The sequence below is a fragment of the Haliaeetus albicilla genome, chromosome 1, assembly GCF_947461875.1.
Source record: "Haliaeetus albicilla chromosome 1, bHalAlb1.1, whole genome shotgun sequence".
NCBI lineage: Eukaryota > Metazoa > Chordata > Aves > Accipitriformes > Accipitridae > Haliaeetus > Haliaeetus albicilla.
In genome coordinates, this window is record NC_091483.1 from 84,990,091 (window position 1) to 85,012,603 (window position 22,513).

General features: G+C 68.4%; 1 protein-coding gene across 3 annotated transcripts; it reads left to right on the plus strand.

The window, feature by feature from the left end:
* The first annotated feature begins 1,496 nt into the window (after window positions 1-1,496).
* Window positions 1,497-22,304, plus strand: EBF4 (EBF family member 4). 3 transcript variants are annotated; one of them, XM_069797660.1, is made up of 18 exons: window positions 1,497-1,794; window positions 2,606-2,721; window positions 7,773-7,929; window positions 8,185-8,248; window positions 8,315-8,370; window positions 9,015-9,088; window positions 9,923-9,991; window positions 14,355-14,436; window positions 15,621-15,738; window positions 16,703-16,836; window positions 16,928-17,054; window positions 18,011-18,099; window positions 18,665-18,730; window positions 19,267-19,444; window positions 19,523-19,705; window positions 20,237-20,440; window positions 20,728-20,803; window positions 20,926-22,304. In XM_069797660.1, the coding sequence occupies exons 1-17, from the start codon at window positions 1,531-1,533 to the stop codon at window positions 20,796-20,798; spliced, it is 2,052 nt and encodes a 683-aa protein (XP_069653761.1). In that variant the 5' UTR covers window positions 1,497-1,530; the 3' UTR covers window positions 20,799-20,803; window positions 20,926-22,304. The 3 variants fall into 3 exon arrangements, with proteins under 3 accessions (XP_069653761.1, XP_069653769.1, XP_069653779.1); XM_069797668.1 differs by having other exon boundaries at window positions 16,706-16,836; XM_069797678.1 differs by lacking the exon at window positions 1,497-1,794 and having other exon boundaries at window positions 2,443-2,721; window positions 16,706-16,836.
* The last annotated feature ends 209 nt before the right edge of the window (window positions 22,305-22,513 follow it).

Consider the following 22,513-nt stretch of genomic DNA (forward strand, 5'->3'; position numbering starts at 1 on the left):
GACGGGTGGACACTGGGAAGGATGGGGGTATTGATGGATGGACGCTGGGATGGACAGGGGCAGGGACAGATGGATGCTGGGATGGACGGGCACATGGATAAACGCACACCCGGTTTCTGCAGGACCCATCGTGGCCCTGCCAGCCCTCAGGAGGCTCCGGGTGACAGCTGGGGGTGCTGGGGGGGGCTCAGCCCCTGCTGCTGAGCCCCGTGGAGGGGGAGTCTGTCTGCAGAGCCCCTTGCAGGTGCTGCGGCAGCCCCAGGGCTGCGTGGCTGGAGGGAAAAGGGCGCAGCATGGAGCTGCATCGGAGGACAGGCTGCAGGGCCCCTGCACGGCATGCGAGCAAGAGGGCAGCACGCAAGGGTCACTGCTCGCGGTGAGGGGCTTCCCCGGGGGTCCCTGCGTGCTACCCTCACCAGTTCTGCCTGCAGCCTGTCTGCTTGGGTACGGACATGCCCTCCTGCAGCAAGGGAGAACCGGAGCCGGTCAGGGTTTGGGATTCCCAGCCCCTTCAGCTGCTGGAGGCCTCTGCTCCCCCAGGACCCCCCCTCGCCTCCCCCGGGCTGGCAGCGCTGGCTCCCCAGTGGAGGATCAAGCAAAGCCCCGACTCCTCAGCATCCTTCGGGGCCTTTCGCCACGGCCGAGGGACCGCTGGGGAATGTCCACACACCCCCCCAGGGCACCCAGCCAGCCCTGCTGGGTCCTGGGGACACCCCAGGAGGAGCTGGGATGGGTGCTGCCCGCTGCCCCCCCAGCCCAGCAGCGATGCAGGGACTGGAGGCAGCCGTACAGGGCTGGCACCCCCTTCCCTGCCTGTCCCCTGCCTGTCCCCTGCCTGGCAGGGCTGCGCAGCAGGGAGGGGATGGGGACATGTCCCCTTCGCCGTGACGCTGCTGTGGGGACGGTGATGTGGGGGGCTGGGACCCCACTGGCCGTGCCCCAGAGAGGGTCAGTGGGGTTTAAGTGGGGCGCTGGGGACGATTTTGGGGGTCACCCTGGGGCGTCTCCGGAGCGCAGGGGATCCCGTGTGGGGCGTCTCAAGGGGCCTGGTTAGTCACGCTGGGGCTTGGGGGGCACCTGGTGGCTCTTTGGGGTCACTTCGAGATTTCTGAGGGGCTTGGCGGGGGTCAGTGCAGGGGACCCTGGGGCTGCGGGGGCCCCCGGTCCCCCCCCGGCGCCCGCCTGGGGGTCTCTCCCGAGCATCTCGGGGGACGCGGTGGGGTCTCCTCCGGGGTCCCCCCCGGGGTCTCTCGGGCCGGGAGGCGCGCCGGTCGCCCCGGGGGGGGGGGGGGGGCGGTGCGACGGACCGCAGGGGCTCTCCGGTCCGGCCCCGGGGGGGGTGTCCCTGTCCCCGCCGCCCCCCCCCCATCCCTCCCTCCCCCGGCGCGGCCGGTGCGGCGCTGGCCGCGGAGCCCCTCCGCCGGCGCGGGGAGGGACCGCTCCTCCCCGGAATGATGTCAGCCTGCCCGGCCACGGCCCCCGCCTCCCCCGGCGGCTCCGGCCCTGCCTCCCCGGGGAGGCGGCGGCGGCATGGCCCGGGCCGGCGGGGCGGCGGCGGGGCCGCGGCGGCGGGTGCTGGTGCTGATGGTGCTGGTGGCCGCGGCGGGGCGGCGGGGCCGGGGAGCGGGGAGGCGGCGGGGGGGCGGCCCCCCCGGACCCCCGACGCCCCCCGGCCCCCCCGCCCGCCCGCTCCTGCTGCTGCTGCCGCTGCCGCCGCTGCCGCCGCCGCCGCCGCCGCCGCCGCCGCCGCCCCCCCGCGCCGCGCCCGCCGCCGCCGCCGCTGCCGCCCGCCCGGTAACGAGCCGCCGCCGCCCGCCCGCCCGCCCCCGCCCCATCCCGGGCCGAGCCTGCCCCCTCCCGCGCCCCTCTCCGGCCTCCTCCCTCCTCCATCCCTCCACTCCTCCTCCCAGCCTTCCTCCATCCCTCCCTCCACTCCTCCTCTGCCTCCCTCCACCCCTCCCTCCGGTCCTCTCAGCCTTCCTCCATCCCTCCCTCCAGGGCTCCTCTGCCTCCCTCCATCCCTCCCTCCAGTCCTCTGAGCCTTCCTCCACCCCTCTCTCCACTCCTCTGCCTCCATCCCTCCCTCCAGTCCTCTAAGCCTTCCTCCATCCCTCCCTCCTTCCACTCCTCTTCTGCCTCCCTCTATCCCTCCCTCCTTCCACTCCTCCTCTGCCTTCCCCATCCCTCCCTCCGCTCCTCTAAGCCTTCCCCATCCCTCCCTCCACTCCTCCTCTGCCTCCCTCCATCCCTCCCTCCACTCCCCTAAGCCTTCCTCCATCCCTCCCTCCACTCCTCCCCTGCCTTCCCCATCCCTCCCCCCCGCCGCCCCCCGCCCCTTCCCCTCTCGGTCCCCGCACTTGCCTGCTGGTCGCCTCCGTCTCCAACTTCTCCGGCCCTGCCTCCGCCTGCCTCCGCCTCCCGCCTCCCCCCGAGCCTCCCCCCGAGCCTCCCCCCCGCTCCCGCCCGGCCACCCGCCGCAGATGCCGCTTCCCCGGCGGCCGGGACGGCGGCCCCCGGCACCTGCCCGGCTCTGAGCTCCGCTGCCGGGCCCGGGGCAGGAAAGTTGGGGGGCTGCCGTTGAGCCCCTGCCATGTTCTCCGTGCAGGAGGCGCTGCCCCGGGGGGGGCTGCCCATGAAGGAAGAGCCGCTGACCGCCGGGCTGCCCTCCGTCCGCTGGCTGCAGGGCACCGGCATCCTGGACGCCAGCACGGCGGCACAGAGGTAAGGGGCTCCGCGGGTATCCCGGGCTCCACGGGCATCCCGGGTGCAGTGGGCATCTCGGGTGCTGTGGGTATGCTGGGCTCCGTGGGTATCTCGGGCTCTAGGAGCATCCCAGGTGCTGCGGGCATCCTGGGCACTGCAGGCATCCCGGGCGCTGCAGGCATCCCAGGCTGCATGGGCATCCCGGGCTCCGCAGGCATGGCAGGTGCTGCAGGCATCCCGGGCGCTGCAGGCATCCCAGGCTCCATGGGCATCCTGAACTCCGTGGGCATCCCAGGTGCTGCAGCCATCCCAGGCACCATGGGCATCCTGGGCACCACAGGCGTCCCAGGCACTGTGGGCATCCCAGGCATCCTGGGCGTCACAAGCATCCCAGGTACCATGGGCTCCACAGGCATCCTGGGTGCTGTGACCATCCCAGGTGCTGTGGGCATCCTGGGCACGATAGGCGTCCCGGGTGTCGTGGGCATCCCAGGCGCCCTGCACACCTTGGGCACGCTGGGGACCCCACATCCTCAGCACCCTGGGATCCCTGGGCAGCCTGGATGCCTTGGGCATCCCAGGTGCCTCGTGCCCACCGGGTACTTCAGGCGCTCCAGGTGCCCCACATGCCCTGGGCTCCTTGGGCCTCCGGGTAACCCCTACGCCTGGGTACCTTGGGTGTCCCGGGGGCCCCCGCGGACTTCAGCACCCCCAGGTTCCTGGGGCATCCCAAGCCCCCTGGCATTCCGCACGTGCCAGGCCTGTTGCCCTGTTGGGAGGGCCAGTGGGTGCTGGCAGCGGGGCAGGAGCAACTGCTGGAGCTGTGAGGGGCTTGTGCCGTGCCGTGCCGTGCATCCACCGGGGCCGGGACCTGCACCCTGAGCTGCGGCTCTGCTGGGAAAAGCCGCCCAGAGCGAGGGCACAGCTGGCAGTGGTGCCATCCCTGTCTCCCGGGCAGGGCTGGCAGCATCAGCTGGGGTGAGGGACCGCTGCAGCCGCTCAGGCAGCCTGCATCACCGGGCTCGCCGTGCCGCAGCCCGATGCCCTCCCGTGTCCCGGCTGGCCCCATCCCCTGCCCTCGCCGGCGGGCTCAGGGCTCTGCATATCCCATCCGCTGCCCTCCTGGGGGACTCTGTGCACCCTGGTCCTCTGCTCTCTCTCCACCTTGTGCCCAGAGGGGTCTCAGTGACAGCTGGGGGACACCTTCACCCCTGCCCCCAGCAACCCAGCTCCTGCTGTACCCCCTATGTGCGCCATGGGGTTCGGGGAGTCAGTAAGGGGGGGGCTGTGCTTGGAGCGTGCTGCGGCTTTGTCCAGGGGTGACAGGAGATGCCCCATGACACGGAGGAGCGAGGGGACCCGGGCCAGCTTGCCCACTGCCTCCCTGGGGTGCCCCACGCCCTCAGCCAGGGACAAGGGGCTTGAAAGTCTGGGGGGGGGGGGTGTCTCTCCTTTGCATGGGGCCCCAGCAAAGCGGGACATCCCCAGCACTTCCAGCACGGACCTGCTCCGTGGACGACATCACCCGGTTGTGTGCACCGTCCCCGAGCTCGGGGTCCCCAGCTGTGGTGTCAGCCCTGCCACTGGCTCTCCGCCGGGGACCGTGATTGCACCAGAGGCTGTGCCCTGCGGCTGAAGCCCTGGGGGCTTCCAAGGGTCCCCCCCAAAGCCGCCGTGTTTGCAGATACTCTGAGGATGCTTGAAAACTGCAGCAATCCCCCTGGCAAAGCCACCCCAGCCCCGTCCCAGTGCAGCCACCACTGGGGCGGACAGCCACCACCGTGGCCCAGCCTGGAGCCCCCAGAGAGCGGCTGGACCAAGGGTCCCACCCGGCCCCAGGGAGCTGGGGGGGCAGTGCCAGGGCGGAGGGCTGTGGTGTCCGAGCCGGGGCGCAGGGAAGTGCTGGCCTTGCTGCAGCGCACCCAGAAACTTCCCTGTGTCCCAGAGTGGGGCCGCGAGAAAGAGGGGTAAAATCCGTCCCCCTCATCCCCGGCCCCGGCTCTGGCAGTGCAGGGGGACGCACACAGGGCTGGGACCACCGCTGCGGCTCTGGCAGCGATGCTGCCCGGTGGCAGGGACGTGGCTGGCCGTGTGCCGATGGGGTCCTGCGTGCCACGTGCCCGGTGCACGAGGATGGGGTTCACAGACCCCCTGCCCACCCCTGCCCCTGCCGAGCCGGGTGCTGGGCAACCTGTGGTGCCCTCCAGGTCCCCCTCTCCTCCCCGTCCCACCGTGGTGCCCGGCAGCTGAGCATGAGCCACACATGCCGGCAGTGTCACGCATGTGGACATGCTCCTGGGGTGCTCGCCACCTCCAGACCCAGCCTGCCTCCACCCTGCGTCCCTCTCAGACCCCTGGCAGGGGGGCTCACACCAGCACCCAAAAAGACCCCCCACTCCCGTGGGACCCCATGGCCACTGCAGAGTCCCTGGGCGATGCCAGCTGCACCCATGGCTGCAGCCCCTGCGGGCAGAGGGGCTGCCCCAGGTGTGCCAAGGGGAGGGCAGGGGGGCCAGCGCCCCCGGGGCAAGGCAGAGAGGGGCTGTGGGCCATGGGGTGAGCCCACCTGGGGTCTTGGCTTCCTGGGTGGGGTCCGGCACTCCCCCCTCTGCCCCCCATTTGGCGGAGCCGCCCGGGGAGCCGTGACTGCGTAATTGCGTGGTGCCCCGGGTGCCTGGCGGCTCCGCCAAGGGAAGATGCTGCTTTACTGTAAGAGATGTTCGCTGGGCTCTGCTAGGAAATGCTCTGATTGCCTTTAATAATTAATGGCAACCAGGCTCAGCTCTCGGAACGCCGGGGTCTCAGCAGAGCTGGGAGCGGAGATGCAGCCATTACCCGCCCGGGCTGGCGGCTCCATCACCCCCCCCAACCTCCCAGCACTTTAAGGCCAAAGCTTTGGGGGGGCGGAGGGGAATGGGGGAGCCGGGCGGGCGCTGGCTCGCTGCAGCCACCCTGCCGGCACCGTGCCACCTTCCCATCAGCTGGCAGCCCTGTGGCCGGGTTCCAGAGCGGCAGGACCAGGGATGCTGCTGGGAGACAGAGGGGTCCCCGCGGCACCGGGGGTCCCCGTCCCTCGGGGAGCTGAGTGGCGTGCCGACTGGGCGCACTGGGTTGGGGTCCCGGTGGGGTCAGCACCCCATGCTGCAGGGCCAGATGCCATGGGGATGGGCCCTGTGAGCAAATCCATCGGCACTGGTTGCAGCCTTGGGTAGGGGACGAGGGCCACCCACGGGGTGTGCCAGGACACGGCCACCAGCAGTGCCCAGGGACATGAGTGTGCACATGTTTGTCCGCACATGTGTGCCCAGACACGTGTGTTGGCCATGCACACAGGCACCCGTGTGCCAGGCAGGCGTTGCCAGGCACATGCCCCGGCGTTTGCTGACTGGGGACGTTTTGGCTCCCCGGCAATCAGCTTAACGAGCTTTCTCCTCCGTCACGGAGACTTTTCTTCAGAGAAGCATCCCTGAGGTTTTCAGGGTCTGGGCTTCACACTTGGCCTCAGCTGTTGCCCGCAGCTGGGGTCGGGGCTGGGGCTGAGTGTGATGCCAGGGGTTAATTAAAGCCCAAGGACCATGATTAAAGGAGGTGAGGGTGCCTGGGGGGTCTCCCCCCCACCCTGTGCTGGTTCTGCCCCAGGCTCCTGGGACTGGCCACAGGAGCAAGTCGCTGGTAAAAGAGCTGAGCCCCATTTTCCTCTCTTGTTTGGAGAGGATGCTGGTGGCTGTGGCTTGTGTGGGACTCTGGGAGATGTCCCCATGTCCCCACGTCCCTGAGCATCCAGCAATGCCCCTGGGAGCAGAGATTGGCCCTGGGCAGTGCCAGCCCATGGGAGCAGCATTGGAGGGAGCGGAGTGGGGGGGCTTGGCTGTGCAGGAGCAAAGGACCCCCACGGCTGGGACAGCCCCCCTGGCGGGGTGTAAGCAAGGGGTCCTGTGGGGCTGGGGGCTCTGCAGGGACAGGGCTCAGGGACCCACTCCATCCTCCAGCTGTGGGTGGAGGGGTGCCCCCATCCTGTGCCCTGTCCCCAGCTAAATTAGGGCCCAGTGGGGGTCAGGGTTCTGGGGGTCCTGCTCCTCACCCATGCATTGTGTCTCTGCACCCCAGGGCTCCTTTCCTCGACAGCCCCCCTGGCAGGGTGCTGCGGGCAGGGGGCTGGGTGTGACCCCCCCCATTCCTGCAGTGGCCACGTCCCTCCGTGGCAGGGGGTGGTGGCGGATGGACCCCTGCAGTGGGCACCCCCTCGGGCTGGCAGTGGGGGGGGAGTTGTACCCGGCCCATCATCCCCCAAACTGTGTCCCCAGGTGGGCTCCTAGGAGCAGGGCTGGGGGTGCTGGGTCACCCCCCTGCGTGTTTGTGCATGTGTGTGTCCCCCTTATTTGCACCCCAGTGCTGACCCCTGCCTAGGCTATGGCCAGTGGGGTCCGCAGGGTGCTGCCGGGCACGGTGGGGGTGGGATCTGGGGGCTGTGGGCTCCTGCTCCATGCTGAAGGGGACTAGAAGGTCCATGGGGCCCTGCCCCACACGGGGTGGGGGGTGCTGCAAGGTCCCTGCGGTCCCTGTGGGGTGCAAGGGCTGTCCCCAGCACAGCGTGGGAACTGGATCCGGCAGCTGAAGCCCCCCCCCCCCCGCAAGGTTGGCGCGGGGGGGGGAGCCAAACCCGCCCCCCCACCTCCCTCGTCGCCCGATGTGTTTTCAATCACGAAAGGGGGGAACTTTTTACATCCACGTGTTTATCTTGGCCCCCTCGCCTCGCTGGCTGCCGCTCTGGGGGCTGGTCCGGCTCCCACGGCCCCCCACGCTGCCGCCACCGCGCCGGCTCCCGCAGCACCGACGGTGACACCGGTTGGGAACAGGGATGGCACGGGCTTGTCGTGGCCACGGGGCAGTGTGGGGGTCCTGGCTGCTCCCCCCATCCACCCTGGGGGAGTTTGGCAGCTCCCACCGAGCCTGTCCCCTGGCAATGGGGACCCCTGGGGAGGGGGTGCTGGAGGTGCCGGGGAGGGGGTGCTGAGGGTCCCGGCAGCCATCCCCTGCTCACCGCACCCCCCTGCTCCTTCTGCCGACAGCGGGGTGGGCCTGGCCCGAGCCCACTTTGAGAAGCAGCCCCCCTCCAACCTGCGGAAATCCAATTTCTTCCACTTCGTCCTGGCCATGTACGACCGGCAGGGCCAGCCTGTGGAGATCGAGCGCACCTCCTTCATCGACTTCGTGGAGAAGGAGCGGGTGAGACCCCCTGGCGCTGGGGTTTTGGTGGGGATGGGGTTGTGGCAGGGATGGGGGTCACTCCACCGGGCAATCCCCCTGCTCTTGAAGGGGTGCAGGAGCCTGCGCTGCAGAGGCTGAGACCTCTCTCAAACTCATTGCACATGTGAGGAGTTACCAGAGCGGCTCCACAGCCCTGGGCCCAGCCGGGGCTGCCAGAGGGCTGCAGCGAGAGGGGACTGTGAGGTCCCCCCCATCCAACCATCTTCCCCCCAGGAGCAGAACGGCGAGAAAACAAACAATGGGATCCACTACCGGCTCCAGCTGCTGTACAGCAACGGTGGGTGCAGGGGCGGGGGGGCTAGGGGGGTGTGGGCAGGGCTGACCCCCTCCCCTTTCGACGCAGGGCTCCGGACTGAGCAGGACCTCTACGTCCGCCTCATCGACTCCATGTCCAAGCAGGTAACGGCGTGGGGCTGGCGGCTTGGCCGGGCCGGCAGTCCCCGACCCCATCGGCCACTGAGCTCCCAGGGCCACCTGCACATGCGTGTGCACACGTGGGCGTGCCTGGTGGGCACGTCTGTGCGTGTGCATGCAGCTGTGCAGAGCAGGCACACCTGTACGCATGTGCGCACACATGGGCGTGCAAGGCGGGCATGTCTGTAAGTGCATGCACACGCGGGGGTTGTAAGGCCAGGCAGCCGTATGCGCACACCCAGGTGTGCAGAGTGGGCACACGTGTGCTTGCACATCCCTCCACGTGCACGAACACACGTCTGTGCACCGGCACGAAGGCAGGCGTGCACAAGCGCCTGCAGCAGCATGTGCACGGGCACATACAGCTGTGCACACGCAGCCATGCACGCACGCGTGCGTGGGCACAAACTCAGAGGTGTGCACGGCTGCACACCCACCCACGAGCACTCCCTGCCCGGTCCCTCTCCCACCTGCTGCTCCCACCCCAGCTGCCATCGTGGTCCCCCAGCCTGGCTGGGGTCACCCAGGGAGGGTCCGTGTTTCGGGGACAGGCTGGAGCGGTGGCAGGGGACGGGCAGGGTGCCAGGCGGCGGTGGCACCCCCCCTGCGCGCTCTCTTCCCCCCCCCAGGCCATCATCTACGAAGGGCAGGACAAGAACCCAGAGATGTGCCGGGTCCTCCTCACCCACGAGATCATGTGCAGGTAGGCGGGGGTCCCATGGGTGTCCTGGTGGTGGGGGTCCGGCGGGGGTCCCACGGGTATCCAGCAGCACCAGGGGTGCCATGTTGGGCAGGCGGGCAGCTGCCTGCCCCAGCTGCCTGCTGCCAGTGCGCGGTCCCCCGTGCCCCATTAGCGCCGCTCTTGTTTACCACCCTCGCGCTCGGTGTTTGTGCAAATTAACACTCCGTGCCAGCGTGGCTAATTGATCTCCAGGAGCCACGCTAACGATGCCAGGGCCGGGGGGCCCCCCCTCCCCGCTGCACTCCCCAGGGCCGGCACCGCCACATTTGTTGGCCAGCGGCGGCACGAGCCCGGCGCTGCCGTGTCCCCCGTGGGTGAGGTGGAGCCCCCGAGGGATGGCATGGGGCTGGGGCACCCCCGGTTCAGAGCCCCCCCCTTGGCTCACCAAGCATTTCCCAGGGCTGGGGTGCACCCTGAGCCCCAGAGAACCCCAAATCGGAGCCCAGCCCCATGGTGCGGGGTGGTGGGGTGGATAAGGGGGGGTACCCCAGGGGTGCCCTCTCTGCCACGGCCCCCCGTGCCCTGGCATCACATGGCCGATGTCCCTGTCCTCGGGTCCGTCCCCCCCCACAGCCCAGCACCCTGGGACCTTGTGCGGCACCCGCCTGTCCCCCCTGCACCGCTGTGGGGCAGGACCCCCCTACTCCACAGTGCGCGGTCGGGCAATGCTGGGGGGGTACAAGGGTGGGAAATGGGGCTCTGGCGGGTTTTCCCCTGGGGGTTGGGGGCTGTGGGGCTGGCCTCGGCCTCCCCCCGGCTCCCCTCACGCCGGCTCCTCTCCCCGGCCGTGCCCAGCCGCTGCTGCGACAAGAAGAGCTGCGGGAACCGCAACGAGACCCCCTCCGACCCCGTCATCATCGACAGGTACCGGGGACCCCGGGCGCGGGGCCCCCCCTGCGCCTCGCTGGGGCTGGGGGGGGTGGCAGCGGTGGGGGGTCCCCTGAGGCACTGGGATGGGGAGTCTCCTGGGCTGGGGACCGGGTGCGAGCACTGGCCTCGTTAGAGCTAATGAGCTGGGGGAGCAGCATGTGGGGGCTGGGAGGGCACACGGTTCCCTCCCCCCCCCGGGTCTGGCTTGCTGCGGTGGCTGCCGGCCCCGTGCCGGGCTGCGGTGACAGCCAGCCGTGACAGATGGGGAAAGTGCCGTTTGCCGTCAGCGCGGCACTTCCGATGTGCATCAAACAAATAAATAATACAGGTGGCATCCAGCCACTTCGGCGAGCGACGGGGAACGCGTGGCGGCCCCTCTCCCGCGCCGGGGCCACGTGCCACAGGGACACCCCGGTGCCGCACGGTGTTCCCAGCCGTGTGCCCCCCGGCACGGGCCGGCCACGTGCCCCACGGTGAGGGGTGCACCCATCCTCCCTGCCGGGATGGGGCCACTGGGCTGGGGCAGAGCGGGAGCAGAAAGCCTAGCCTGGCACAGGCAGCACTTGCTGGTGTGTGCACGGACACCGCGTCCTCCCAGCTCTGGGGCAGGCGTCTGTCCGTCTGTCTGTCTGTCTGCAGCCCTGTCCCTCTGCCCTCCCTGGACAGACTGTATGCACCCCACTTCCCTCCATCCACACAGATTTCTCTCCGTGCCTCCCTCTGTCCATTACCCATACCCCTGTCCCTCCATCCATCTCTCCTTCCATCCGTCCCCCATTCTTCTCCATCCATCCATCCACCCATTCCTTCCTCCCTCCTTTCTCCTCTCCCTCCCTCTCACCAGCCCTTGAGCTGTTCCTCCCTCCATCCCACAGCATCCCCATCGTGTCCCCATCCCTCTGTCCCCGTGCAGCTCCCGGCACGGTGGCACCTCCCTGGTGACGCCAAGCGAAGCCCAGGCTCTTCAGGGGTGCTGAGGGGTTTTAGGGACCCCCAGCTCCCTCTGCAGGGCTCGGTCACCTCGTCACTGGGGCCAGGGGGGGGCACAGCACCTCACCCTGCTTGCAAGCACGGTCCCTTGATCCCGGGGGGGGGAGGGTGTCCCCGTGAGCAGCTTCCCCCTGTGCTGAGTCCCCGCGGCACCGGAGGGTGCCTGGGTCCCTGGGGGACAAGGGCTGGCACAGACCCTGCTCCCACACACCCTGGCCTTAGCCCCCGCACCCCGGAGTGACGCCGGCCCCGCTGCGGCAGGTCCCCGACCCCCGGCCTCCCTCCCACACCGCCAGCGCCAGCCAGCTGTGTCCCCCCCCACCGCCCCCGGCCAGCTGTGCCCCGGCCAGCTGTGGGGATCGCGGCCCCCGGAACTCCAGCACGGCCGTGGGATGCAGCTGCCACGGCTCAGCCAAGACAAACCTCCTGGTAATGACGTCCCCGTGTCCCACCGTCCCCTCAGCCGCCTCATCCCACAGGCGTCCTGGGTGCTGCACCCACGCTGGTGCTTTTGGGGTGCGTGGGGGGTGCCCTGTGACCCCCCCTGTGCTGGAGGCTGGGGCTGATCCCAGCCCCGGGTGCCTGCCGGATGGGGGTGATCCCCCCCCAAGGCAAGTGTCCCCCGAGGCCACCCCAGCCCCCTGCTCCCCAGGGACCCCTTGGGGCCATGCCCCAAGGAGGTGACATCCCCGGGCTGGTGGTATCCCCATCCCCTTCCCTCGTCTGTGCTGAGGGGAGCCGGGGGGGGGGGGCTTCCCCAGTGCCCCCGTGTCCTCCTCCTCGTCCCCAGGGCCCTCGGGGGTCACCCGGGGCCAGGCGGGTCCCCAGCCCGCCGCCCACTCCCCCCCGGGCCCCCCCAGCCCCGCTCCCCAGCCCGACGCCCAGCCCCACTGGTTTAGAGAGCCAGATAAGTGCCCTATCAACATGTTAATCAAATTACTTAGGAGCTAAAATTGACGCTTTTCATTAATTATACAAGATTATTCTAATTGCAAATTCAAATTTATGCGCTTGGAACAGAAGGTGTTCAGCAGCAGCGCCGGGAATTTGCATATTAAATGGGGAGCGCTGTGCATTAGGGATGCTAATGCATGCACAGCGCCTGTATTTTTAACTCCCGGGCCCATATGCGCGGCTGCCGCTCGGGGGGGACGGGGCCGACCTGGGGTTCAGCATTATCCCCCCCTTCAGCAGCGCAGAGCCGGGGCCGGGGGGCTGGGGGGGGCCGGGGGGGGGTCACCCCCCCAGCCCCATGCCGCCCTTGTCAATCTCCTGGCGGGGGGGGTGGTGGTGTTTTCCTGCCGTTTTCCAGCTCCTTCCTTCCCCTGATTACCACCTGCCAGGCGGCGGGTGATGGGGGGACACGGGGGGGTCCCCCTCTTCCTGCCCTTGCCCAGGAAAACCGTCCCCCGTGGGCAGCATCCCAGCAGCAGCCGTGTGGGAGCCCCTCTCTGCATGCCCCGGTGCAGGCTGATGGCAGGAGCCTCTGGGGGGGGCACGGTCTTGGGGTGCCCTCTCTGCTCAGAGTGCCCAGAGTCCCCTGGGGGGGGCCGCAATGGCCCCAGGGGCTGGTGTCCCCCTGGCCTGTGCCCACCCAGGATGGGGCTGAAGGGGGTTTGGGGCCGGGGAGGCTGTGCCCGCTGCCCTGTCCCTGTACCTGCATCGCAGGGGGTCCCAGGGGTCTCGGATGCTGCACCGTGTCCCCCCCCAAGCCTCCACCAGCAGCTAATGGGGCCATGGGAACCTTCTAGCTGGGCACCTGCTTCCCCTGCCGACCCTCCTGTCCCCTACGTCCCCCTCCCCAGCCCCACTGCAGTGCTTGGGGAGGTGGCTGGGGGGCCATAGCGGGAGGCTGAGGTGGGGTCCTGGGGTGGGATACCAAGGCAGGGTGCTGGAGCGGGATGTCGGGGTAAGGTGCCAGAGTTGGATGCGCTGATGAGATGCCAGGACAGGCTGCTGAGACGGGATGGCACTCTGGGATGGGGACAGGATGGCACGCTGGGATGGGACAGGCTGGCACACTGGGATGGGGGCAGGATGGCACAGTGGGATGGGGCAGGATGGCACACTGGGGTGGGGGCCAGATGACACACTGAGAAGGGGACAGGATGGCATTCTGGGATGGGGCAGGATGCCACGCTTGGATGAGGACAGGATGGCAAATTGGGATGGGGCAGGATGGCACAGTGGGGTGGGATAGGATGGCATACTGGGAAGGGGATAAGATGGCACATTGGGGTGGGGATAGGATGGCATGCTGTGATGGGACAGGATGGCACACTGGGATGGGGCACCATGGCACACTGGGATGGGGACAGGATGGCATGCTGGGATGGGACTTGATGGCACACTGGGATGGGGCAGGAATGCACAGTGGGATGGGTCACGATGACACACTGGGCTGGGGACAGGATGGCATGCTGGGATGGGGACAGGATGGCACACCAGGATGCACCAGTCCCATGCAATGCCCAGGCCCTGCCGATGTGCTGCCTGCACGGGCAGGGCAGAGCCCAGGCACATTGGCAAGAGGGCCGGGAAATGTGCTGCCCCGTGCCAGGCCAATGGAGGCAGACGGCACAGAGGGACATGGTGGCTTGGCATGGCACACTGACCTGGTATAGCACAGTGTCCTGGCACGGCACGGTGGCCGTGCGTGGCATAGTGCCCTGGCACGGTGCAGTGAGCTGGCACAGTGCGGTGAGCTGGCATGGTGCAGTAGCCTGGCATGGTGGGGTGACCTGGCACAGCTCAGAGACTTACTGTGTTGTGGTGAGTTGGCACGGCAGTGACCCGGCACTGTGCGGTCACCAGGGCTGGGGCAGGGAGCTGGCACATCGCGGTGAGCTGCTGTGGCAAAGCCAGCTGGCACAGCGTGATGGCCGGGCACGGTGCAAAGCCAATATATGTGTGTGTGCACGCATGTGCCATGTGTGGGCTGCCCGTGCGCCCATGTGTGGCCACGCAGGGTGCCGGTGGCTGTGCCTGCCTTTGGCCGTGCACCGTGGGGTGGCCCACAGCTGGGATGGGACAGCAAGTTTGTCACCTCGGTGCCCAAAAGCACATGTGTGTGCAGGGGGACCCTGCGGTGGGGGTCCTGGGGAGCACGTCTGGCTGCGCCCCCAGGCGTGGGTCTGTGCATCCATGCACGCAGGAGTGTGCACCGTGATCCCCACACATGTGCAACCGTGATACCGTGCGTGTGCAACTGTGATCCCTCATGCTCTCCTCCCATCCCAGCCCCTAGGAACCAAGGGATGGCGTGGAGGGGGGGAGACATCAGGGGGTCCCTGGCACCGCGGTTTTGCCACACACCCCCTCCTGGTTTTGCCAGCACTGACCGCTGGGTTCTTTCCTTCCATCCCAGGTTTTTCCTCAAGTTTTTCCTCAAATGCAACCAAAACTGCCTGAAGAATGCGGGGAACCCCCGGGATATGCGGCGCTTCCAGGTAAATAGCGGGACCCCCTCCTCCTCCAAACCCTGCCCCACACACCGGGACTGCAGGAGGGGACGGGGTTGGAGACCTCATATATTTTCCCAAAGGGGACGAGGGGAATTAGGGACTCAATTCCCCATTCAGGGAGCCCATTCAGGGAATCGAGTCCCTAATTCCCCTCTCCCCCTTTGCAAATCCCAAATCCCCTCGATCCCTTTGCAAAACTCAATTCTCTTTGAACCCCTTTGCAAAACCCAGTTCCCCTTGATCCCTTTGTAAACCCCGATTCTCTTTGAACCCCTTTGCAAACCCCAATTCCCCTCGACCCCCTTTGCAAACCCCAATTCCCCTTGACCCCTTTGCAAACCCTAACTTAAAAACCCTAATTGCTCTTGAACCCCTCTGCAGCCCCCGTGTCCCCTCGCCCCCCACACACTCCCCCCGTGTCCCCTGACTGCAGCCGAGCTCTCCCCGCAGCAGCTGGAGGTTCGGGAGCGGAGCAGAGGGGGGGTCCGGCCCGTCCCCCACCCAGCACGGGCGCCTTCATTAGGGCCTCTCGTAAAGATATGATAATTGTGACATTTTTACATGATTAACGACCTATCCAATTTGCATAGCACCAAGCAGCTCCGGGAGAGCAGCCAAGTCCAGGCTGGAGGGGGGGAGCGGGGTGCAGGGGGGGGCACAGGGGATGGGCTGGGGTGTCCCCTGGGGTCCGGGGTCCCCCAGGCCGGTGACACGGTGACAGGCTGGTGCTGATGCCGGGCAGTGCCAGGGCCAGGGCCGGGGTCCTGTGGCGCTGCGTGTTGCACGGTTATGGGGGCACATGCGTGTGTGCACATGTAGGTATGCATGCACACGCATGCACATGTATGCATGCACGTGTGCACACAAGTGCTCCTGCATGCACATACGTGTGGCACATGTACACATATGTGCACACAGGCGTGCACGACCACGCAGGTGCAGATTTGCACATACGTGTCACCACCAAGGCACAGAGGGGCCGGAGGGCACCTGTGACAGTCCTGGGATGCTCAGGGGTGTGGGGGGACACTAGAGATGAGCAGCGGGGTGAGGATCCCACCGTGGGGTGACATACCCACGGGGGGGGGGGAGGACCCTGTGGAGTCCCCGTGGGGAAGGGCACGCCAGCCCCCGTCCTCTGCGGTGGCCCTGAGCTGGCTGTCCCGCAGGTGGTCGTGTCAACGACGGTGAACGTGGACGGCCACGTCCTGGCTGTGTCTGACAACATGTTTGTCCACAACAACTCCAAGCACGGGCGGCGGGCACGGCGCCTTGACCCCTCCGAAGGTGAGTCCCTACCGGGCGCCCGGCATGCCCACGCACACAGAGCACGTGCCCACGCACGCGCGTGTGCCCTGCCCCGGCACGTGTGCATGGCCGCGTGGAGGGGCAGACAAGCGTCCCTGCCGGTGGGTGCTGCTCCTACCGTGGCATCCCCTGTCCCGGCTGTGCCAGAGCCCAGCCCCATGGCCGTGTGTGCCCCACAGCGCCGGGGCAGCCCCATGGCCACGTGCACCCCACGATGCCAGGGCAGCCCCGTGGCCGTGCCTGCCCCACGGTGCTGGAGCAGCCCCAGAGATTGTGTCCCCATGCCGGGACCCCCGAGGAGGGGATGCCTGTGCCCCAGCTCTGCCCCACACCGCTCAGAGGCTGCAGCTCCCCCAGCCCTGGCACAGCCCCGGGCAGCCCTGGAGGTGGGCACCCAGCGCCATATTTATGCCTTGTACGTCTGTCCGTCCGCCCAGCACACACACACGGCCTCTCCATCTGCCTGCCGTGCACCTGCGTTTTCTGTCTGTCCCTTCCTTCCTCTGTCCGTCCCACGCGTGCAGGCTGTCCTGCCCTCCTGGGTGCTCTCTGTCCATCCACTGTTCTGTCCGTCCGTGCATCCGCCACGTCTGTCTGTGTCCCTCCGTCCACTGCATACGTGCCCCGTCCACCCGTCTGACCTATTTGCTCTCCGTCCGTCTGTCCTGTGCGTGCTCTTTCCACCGATCCGCTCCCCATCCCCCCGTCCGTCCCCTGCATGCGCTCTCCCTCACCGTCCCCATCTGTGTCCATGCATCCGTGGCCACCCGTGTCTGTCGTCCCCCCCCTCACCGCTGCCTGGTTCTCACTTTCTGCCTCTGCTCTCCCTCTCTGCCTTCTCTCCCCCAGCCTTGCGCCCCCGGCCCCGACCCTGGCGTCCCCCGATCCCGCCCCACGTGCCCCCACACTCACTGCTGCCCTGTCTCTCCCCTCCCGCCCGAAGCAGCCACCCCCTGCATCAAAGCCATCAGCCCCAGCGAGGGCTGGACCACCGGAGGTGCCACCGTCATCGTCATCGGCGACAACTTCTTCGATGGGCTGCAGGTCGTCTTCGGCACCATGCTGGTGTGGAGTGAGGTAGGGGAGGGTGAAGGGGGGGCGGTGGGGGGGGCTGGTGTGACACCCCCCCCCCCCCCCACCATGGGCTGAGCCCCGTCTCGCCCCGCAGCTCATCACACCTCACGCCATCCGGGTGCAGACCCCTCCGCGGCACATCCCCGGCGTGGTGGAGGTGACGCTCTCCTACAAGTCCAAGCAGTTCTGCAAGGGTGCCCCCGGACGCTTCGTCTACACCGGTGAGGGGTGCAGACCCCCGGGAAGGGCGCACAGACCCCCAGGACGGTACCCAAGGGATCTCTGTGCCCGCTGCCCAGCCCTGGGGCTGCTACCAGCCCCTGGGGACAGCCCTGCCCTGCCCTGGGACCCCCCCCATGGGTGGCTCTGCTGCAGGGTTAGGGTGAGGGGATGGGCAGGGTGCGAGGGGACGGGTGTAGGGCAAGGGTTTGGGGCAGGACAGGGTTGGGTTATGGGGCAGGGGGTAGAGTTAGGGGCAGGGTAGTGTTGTGACTGGGGGGGGGGAACCTGCTGGTGGGGACAGGGTTGGGGGTAGGATTGGGGTGATGGAGTGAGGGTTATTGCAAACCACTACTGAAAACCCCGGGCAGCAAGCCCGGGGGCCCTGCACATGTGTACAGCATGAGCAGGGCCACGGACACGTGTGCGGCACGAGTGGGGCAGCGTGCACACGTGTGCGGCGTGAGTGGGGCCATGCACATGTGTGTGGCATGAGCGGGGCCATGCACACGTGGGGTGTGAGCAGGGCAGCGTGCACGGTGCGGTGGAGAATCGGTCCCACTGTGGTGGCCGTGTGCCGTGTGCCGTGTGCCGTGGCCTGTTGCCGCTGGCTCGGGCAGTCTGTCCTCACACCAGCTCCGTCCCGTGCTGCAGGTTGCCCTGGCTCCTGCCCTGCTCCAGCACCGTTCTGTGCCCCCGGGACCCCCGGCAGTGGGGCTGGCAGCTGGGGCTGTCGGACAGGGGGTTGGGAGAGGAAGGGGTGCAGGGGCTGTTGGCACAGGTGGGGGACAGGGGGGACAGCTGGGGTGTCCCTGCAGGAAGTGGGGTTCCCCCCCTGCTACACCCCAGCTCAACCCTTCACCTCACGGTCTGTGCCTCAGTTTCCCCATGGGGCCGGGCCGGGGGAGGACAGGGGGGCCCTGTGCGCAGCAGCCGCTGAGCCCCTCTCTCTCGGCAGCGCTGAACGAGCCCACCATCGACTATGGGTTCCAGCGGCTGCAGAAGGTCATCCCCCGGCACCCCGGGGACCCCGAGCGCCTGCCCAAGGTAGGGACCCCCCCGCCTGGGGTTTGGCGGGGATGCCGTGCTCTGCTGTGCTCGGTGACACCCACGGGTGCAGGGAGGGACACGCCATCACCCATGGGTGCTGGGCACCGCCTCGCCTCGACCCAGGGGTCTTCCCTGGCAGTGCCAGAGGACTAAGGGACAGGGAGGGGGATGCAGAGCCCTTGTGCCCCTCCCGACGGCACTGGGTGCAGCCTGCGGGCTGGCCAGGGTCCCTAACCTCCAGATCCCGCTGTGTGTGGGGGTCCCTGTGTGTGGGGGTCTGTGCTGTTTGCCCCCCACCCCGGCAGAGCCTGGGGAAGGGTGGGCCATGGGGGGGCCACGGGGGGACAAAATGGGCCCCCGCCCTGTGGGTCCGCTGTGGCAGCGCTGGGCTGGGGCTTTGGGCATTGCACGGCAGCTCGGGGACGTGCCAACGTGGGGACATGTCACTGGTGTGGGGACATGGAGAGGTGGCGGGGCAGGGTGCCTGCATGTCCCCCATGTGCAGATGGGGCTGGGGTGGGGGTGCGGGTCCCCCCTGAGCCCCATCCCGCTCCCTGCCCAGGAGGTCCTGCTGAAGCGGGCAGCCGACCTGGTGGAGGCTCTCTACGGGATGCCGCACAGCAACCAGGTACCGCGGCCCCCCCGCCCCTGTCCCGTCAAGCCCCCCCCAGCTCATCCCACCCTCCTGCCCCGGCCCCCCACCCTGCCCTCTCGGCACGGTGTGCACCCCGAGCCCGCGACACTGGAGCGGGGACGCAGGAGCTGGCCCCGGGCTCCCAGCCCCACATCTGGTTCACATCAGGATTCCTTGGGCGCTGAGTCAGCGCTGTGGGCCCCCCCCCCGAGCCCCCCACCTGCAGGGGAAGGGGAGCAGCCGGGTCAGGCTGTGGGGCTGGCGCCTCCAAAGCCGCCTTTGTTCCCACATCCTTCCCGGCCGTCGGCACAAGCTGGGGGGTCGCGGTCCCCCCTGCCCCATCGCTGCCCGGCACAGCCCGACTGGCGCCCTGGGGATGCTCGGGGCTGCAGATGCCCCGGGAGGTGACATGAGCTTGGGCGGTCTCAGCCGCCCCTGCCACATTGCTGCCCGGCACAGCCCTGGGGTCACCCCAGGCTCTGCTTGCCATGGGGTGATGCCGTCCCCGTGTCCCGTCTGTCCCCCCCCAGGACATCATCCTGAAGCGAGCGGCAGACATTGCTGAGGCTCTCTACAGCATCCCCCGCAACCCCAGCCAGCTCTCCTCGCTGGCCAGCACCCATGGCCCCGCCGGCATGATGGGGGTGAACTCCTTCGGCAGCCAGCTGGCCGTCAACATCGGCGACTCGCCACAGGGCACCGAGCAAGGTGGGCCAGGGGCCACGCCAGGCAGCGGGAGGGGATCCCTGCCCACCCCGTGCCACCCCCGGCCCCTCTCGCCCACAGGCTACTCCCGAAACACGGGCAGCGTCTCACCGCGGGGCTATGTGCCCAGCTCCACGCCGCAGCAGAGCAGCTACAGCAGCACCGCCGGCATCAACGGCTATGGCAGCGGCACCATGGCCGGCCTGGGGGTGCCCGGCTCCCCCAGCTTCCTCAATGGCTCCACCGCCAACTCCCCCTATGCCAGTAAGTCAGTGCCCCAGGGTGTCTCCAAAGCCACGTGCCAGCCCCGGGGTGTCCCCAACACACTGCAGCAGCCCAGGGTGTCCTCAAAGCCATGCACCAACCTCAGGTGTCCCCAAAGCCGTGCACCAGCAGCCCTGGGGCATCCCCAACATCGTGCACCAGCCCTGGAGTGTCCCAAAGCTGTGCACCAGCCCCAGGGCATCCCCAACACCATGCACTAGCCCTGGGGTGTCCCCAGTGCTGTGCACCAGCCCCGGGGCATCCCCAATGCCATAGACCAGCCCTGGAGTGTCCCCAACACTGTGCACCAGCCCCAGGGTGTCCCCAACGCCGTGCACCAGCCCTGCGGTGTCCCCAAAGCCAGTGGCAAGGGCAAGGGGGAGCGGGGACACAGCCAAGACAGCCTCAGTCCTAGCCCTGGCCCTTGCAAGCTGGGTCCCACGTGGCGTCACCGGGATGTGCTGGCATCCCACCTGGGGAGCGATGCCCCGTCCCCAGCTCTGCCCAGCCTGAGTGGGTCTCTCCCCGCAGTCATGCCCGCCAGCCCCCCGCTCGGCGCCTCCTCCATCACCCTCCCGTCGGGCACCAACGCCTCCACCCCCACTGGGGTCTTCTCCTTCTCCCCCGTCAACATGATCTCGGCGGTGAAGCAGAAAAGCGCCTTCGCCCCCGTGGTGCGGCCGCAGACCTCCCCGCCGCCCGCCTGTGCCAGCACCAGTGGCAGCAGCCTGCAAGGTGAGCCCAGTGCGGGCAGGGCTGCCCTCGCCTGCCCAGGGGCTCCAAGCCCACCCCCAGATCCCCCTTGCCCCACAGAGGGGGTCGGGGGTCCCGGTGGCACCGTGCCCAAGCAGGCTGCTTGCCTGCACCCCTGCCTGACTCCATGCCTCCGCCCTGCACCGCGGGGATGGGTGCACCGTGCCACCCTCGTCCCTGTCCCCCCCTCCCCGTGCCCACCGCTCACCCACCCCCCCGCCTCGGCTCACCCTCTCTCTCTGCCTCCCTCCCGCTCTCCCACTGCCCAGACCCGGCTTTCGAGGACTCGGACAAGTTCCACACGCCTGCGCGGCCGCTCCAGGGACTGGCCTATTCCTAAGCACAGTAGGTCCTGGGATGCACTGGCCCCAGAACCCCCCATCCTGCTGGGACGGGCAGGGGGAGTGGGGCCAAGGAGGCCAGGGATCCCCCGCCCCGGCGTGCCCACCCCTCACCTTCCCTTGCAGCCGTGCCCGGCCACCTCGTGCCACCCACGGGAGCCGGGACGGTGCCGGAGCCGCGACACGGAGCAGGACTGAGTGTGGCCTCGCAGCCCGGTGGTACCGGCCCCTCCAACCCGCTCCCAGGGGCTCCCATGGGGATCGGGGCGCACGGGGCTGTGGGACCCACCACCCCGCTGCCCTGCAGCCTCCCCAGCCCAGCCCCACGGAGCTCGGCCCCCTCGCAGGGGGGTGACCCTGGCCAGGACCAGCATCAGCGTGGCGTGACGTGGCTCGGCTTGGCACAGTTCAGCTTGGCGGGCAGCCCCTCCTGGGGCCAGAGCCTTGGGGGGAGCCCCAGGAATGACCCAAATGCTCTGGGTTTAGCCTCAGAAAGACACTGAGAGACCCGTGGGAGTGTGGGGCAGCGGCAGCCGTGGGCAGGATACTCCGAGGCGGGAGGGATGGATGCTCCGGGGCAGGATGGATGCTCGGGGGTGGGATGGATGCCCCGGTGGGACCCAGCTCCCACCCCTTACACTTCCCGGCTGTCTCACCACCGTGGCCGTGGCCGGCGCGCTCTCTCTCCCCAGATGTGCAGCTCCACATCTGGAGCCGCCCACCCGCAGCTCCCGGGTGGCTGAGGCCGGATCTCTGCCTGCGCCCCGCGCCCCCGCGCAGGATCGGGGCCTCGGCACCGCCCGGGTGGGGGGTCTGGGCTGCCCCGGCCCACCGAGCCAAGCCACCAGCATGGGGATGGCACAGCTCCCGGCCCCATCAGCTGCCGAGGCTGGCTGCCACAGGACACAGCCGCAGCTCTTTTCTCATTATTATCATTATTATTATTAATATTAACATAATTATTATTTTTAGCAGCAGGTGAGTCAGTGGGTGGGGGCTTTGGAAGGGCAGGCAGGAGACCCCTGGCCCTGGCACTGCCTGTTCCTGCTGGGGTCTTCCCTGTCCTCCCAGCCGGGAGGGAGCAGCCAGGAATTTTGTAAATAAAAAAAAAGGGAAAAAAAAAAAAACCAACCCCACTCCCCCCGGTCCGCATCTCACCCGTGGGGGCGGCCCGTGTCCCCCCCTGCCCTTGTCTTGTGCCGCTGTGTGCCACAGTGATGGTGACGCTGCCATGCCCTGCTCAGTGTCAGCACGTGTGTGTGTCCCCCGTGCTGCCCCCATTGCCCCTTGCTGGGCGCTGGGTCCTCACCCAATGGCCCCAGCCCCTGCCTGGGGTGAACATGGGGGTCCCAGGGCCAGGGGCACCCCCCCGCCTGCCCTTGGGGACAGGGTGCCCCTGCCGTGGTCCCGGTCCCCCCACAGCAGTGGTGCAGGACAGTGGTGCCGGGGTCCCTCGGAGCAAGGGGGGCGCTTTCTGACATGGAAATAAAAGGCCTTGCAGAAGGGCACCGGCTCTGGGGGGTCTGTGAGTGGGGAGGGGGTGACGTGTGGGGACACCCCCAGGGACAGTGATACCGGTCCCGCAGCAGCAGGAGTGTGTGGGGGTCCCACATACAGACCCGGGGCGGGGGGGGGGGGCTTCACCCCCCCCCCCTCAGCACCTATCTGCCCTGTACTGGCAGCACCTACCCTGCGCCCCACAGCCCCCCAGGGT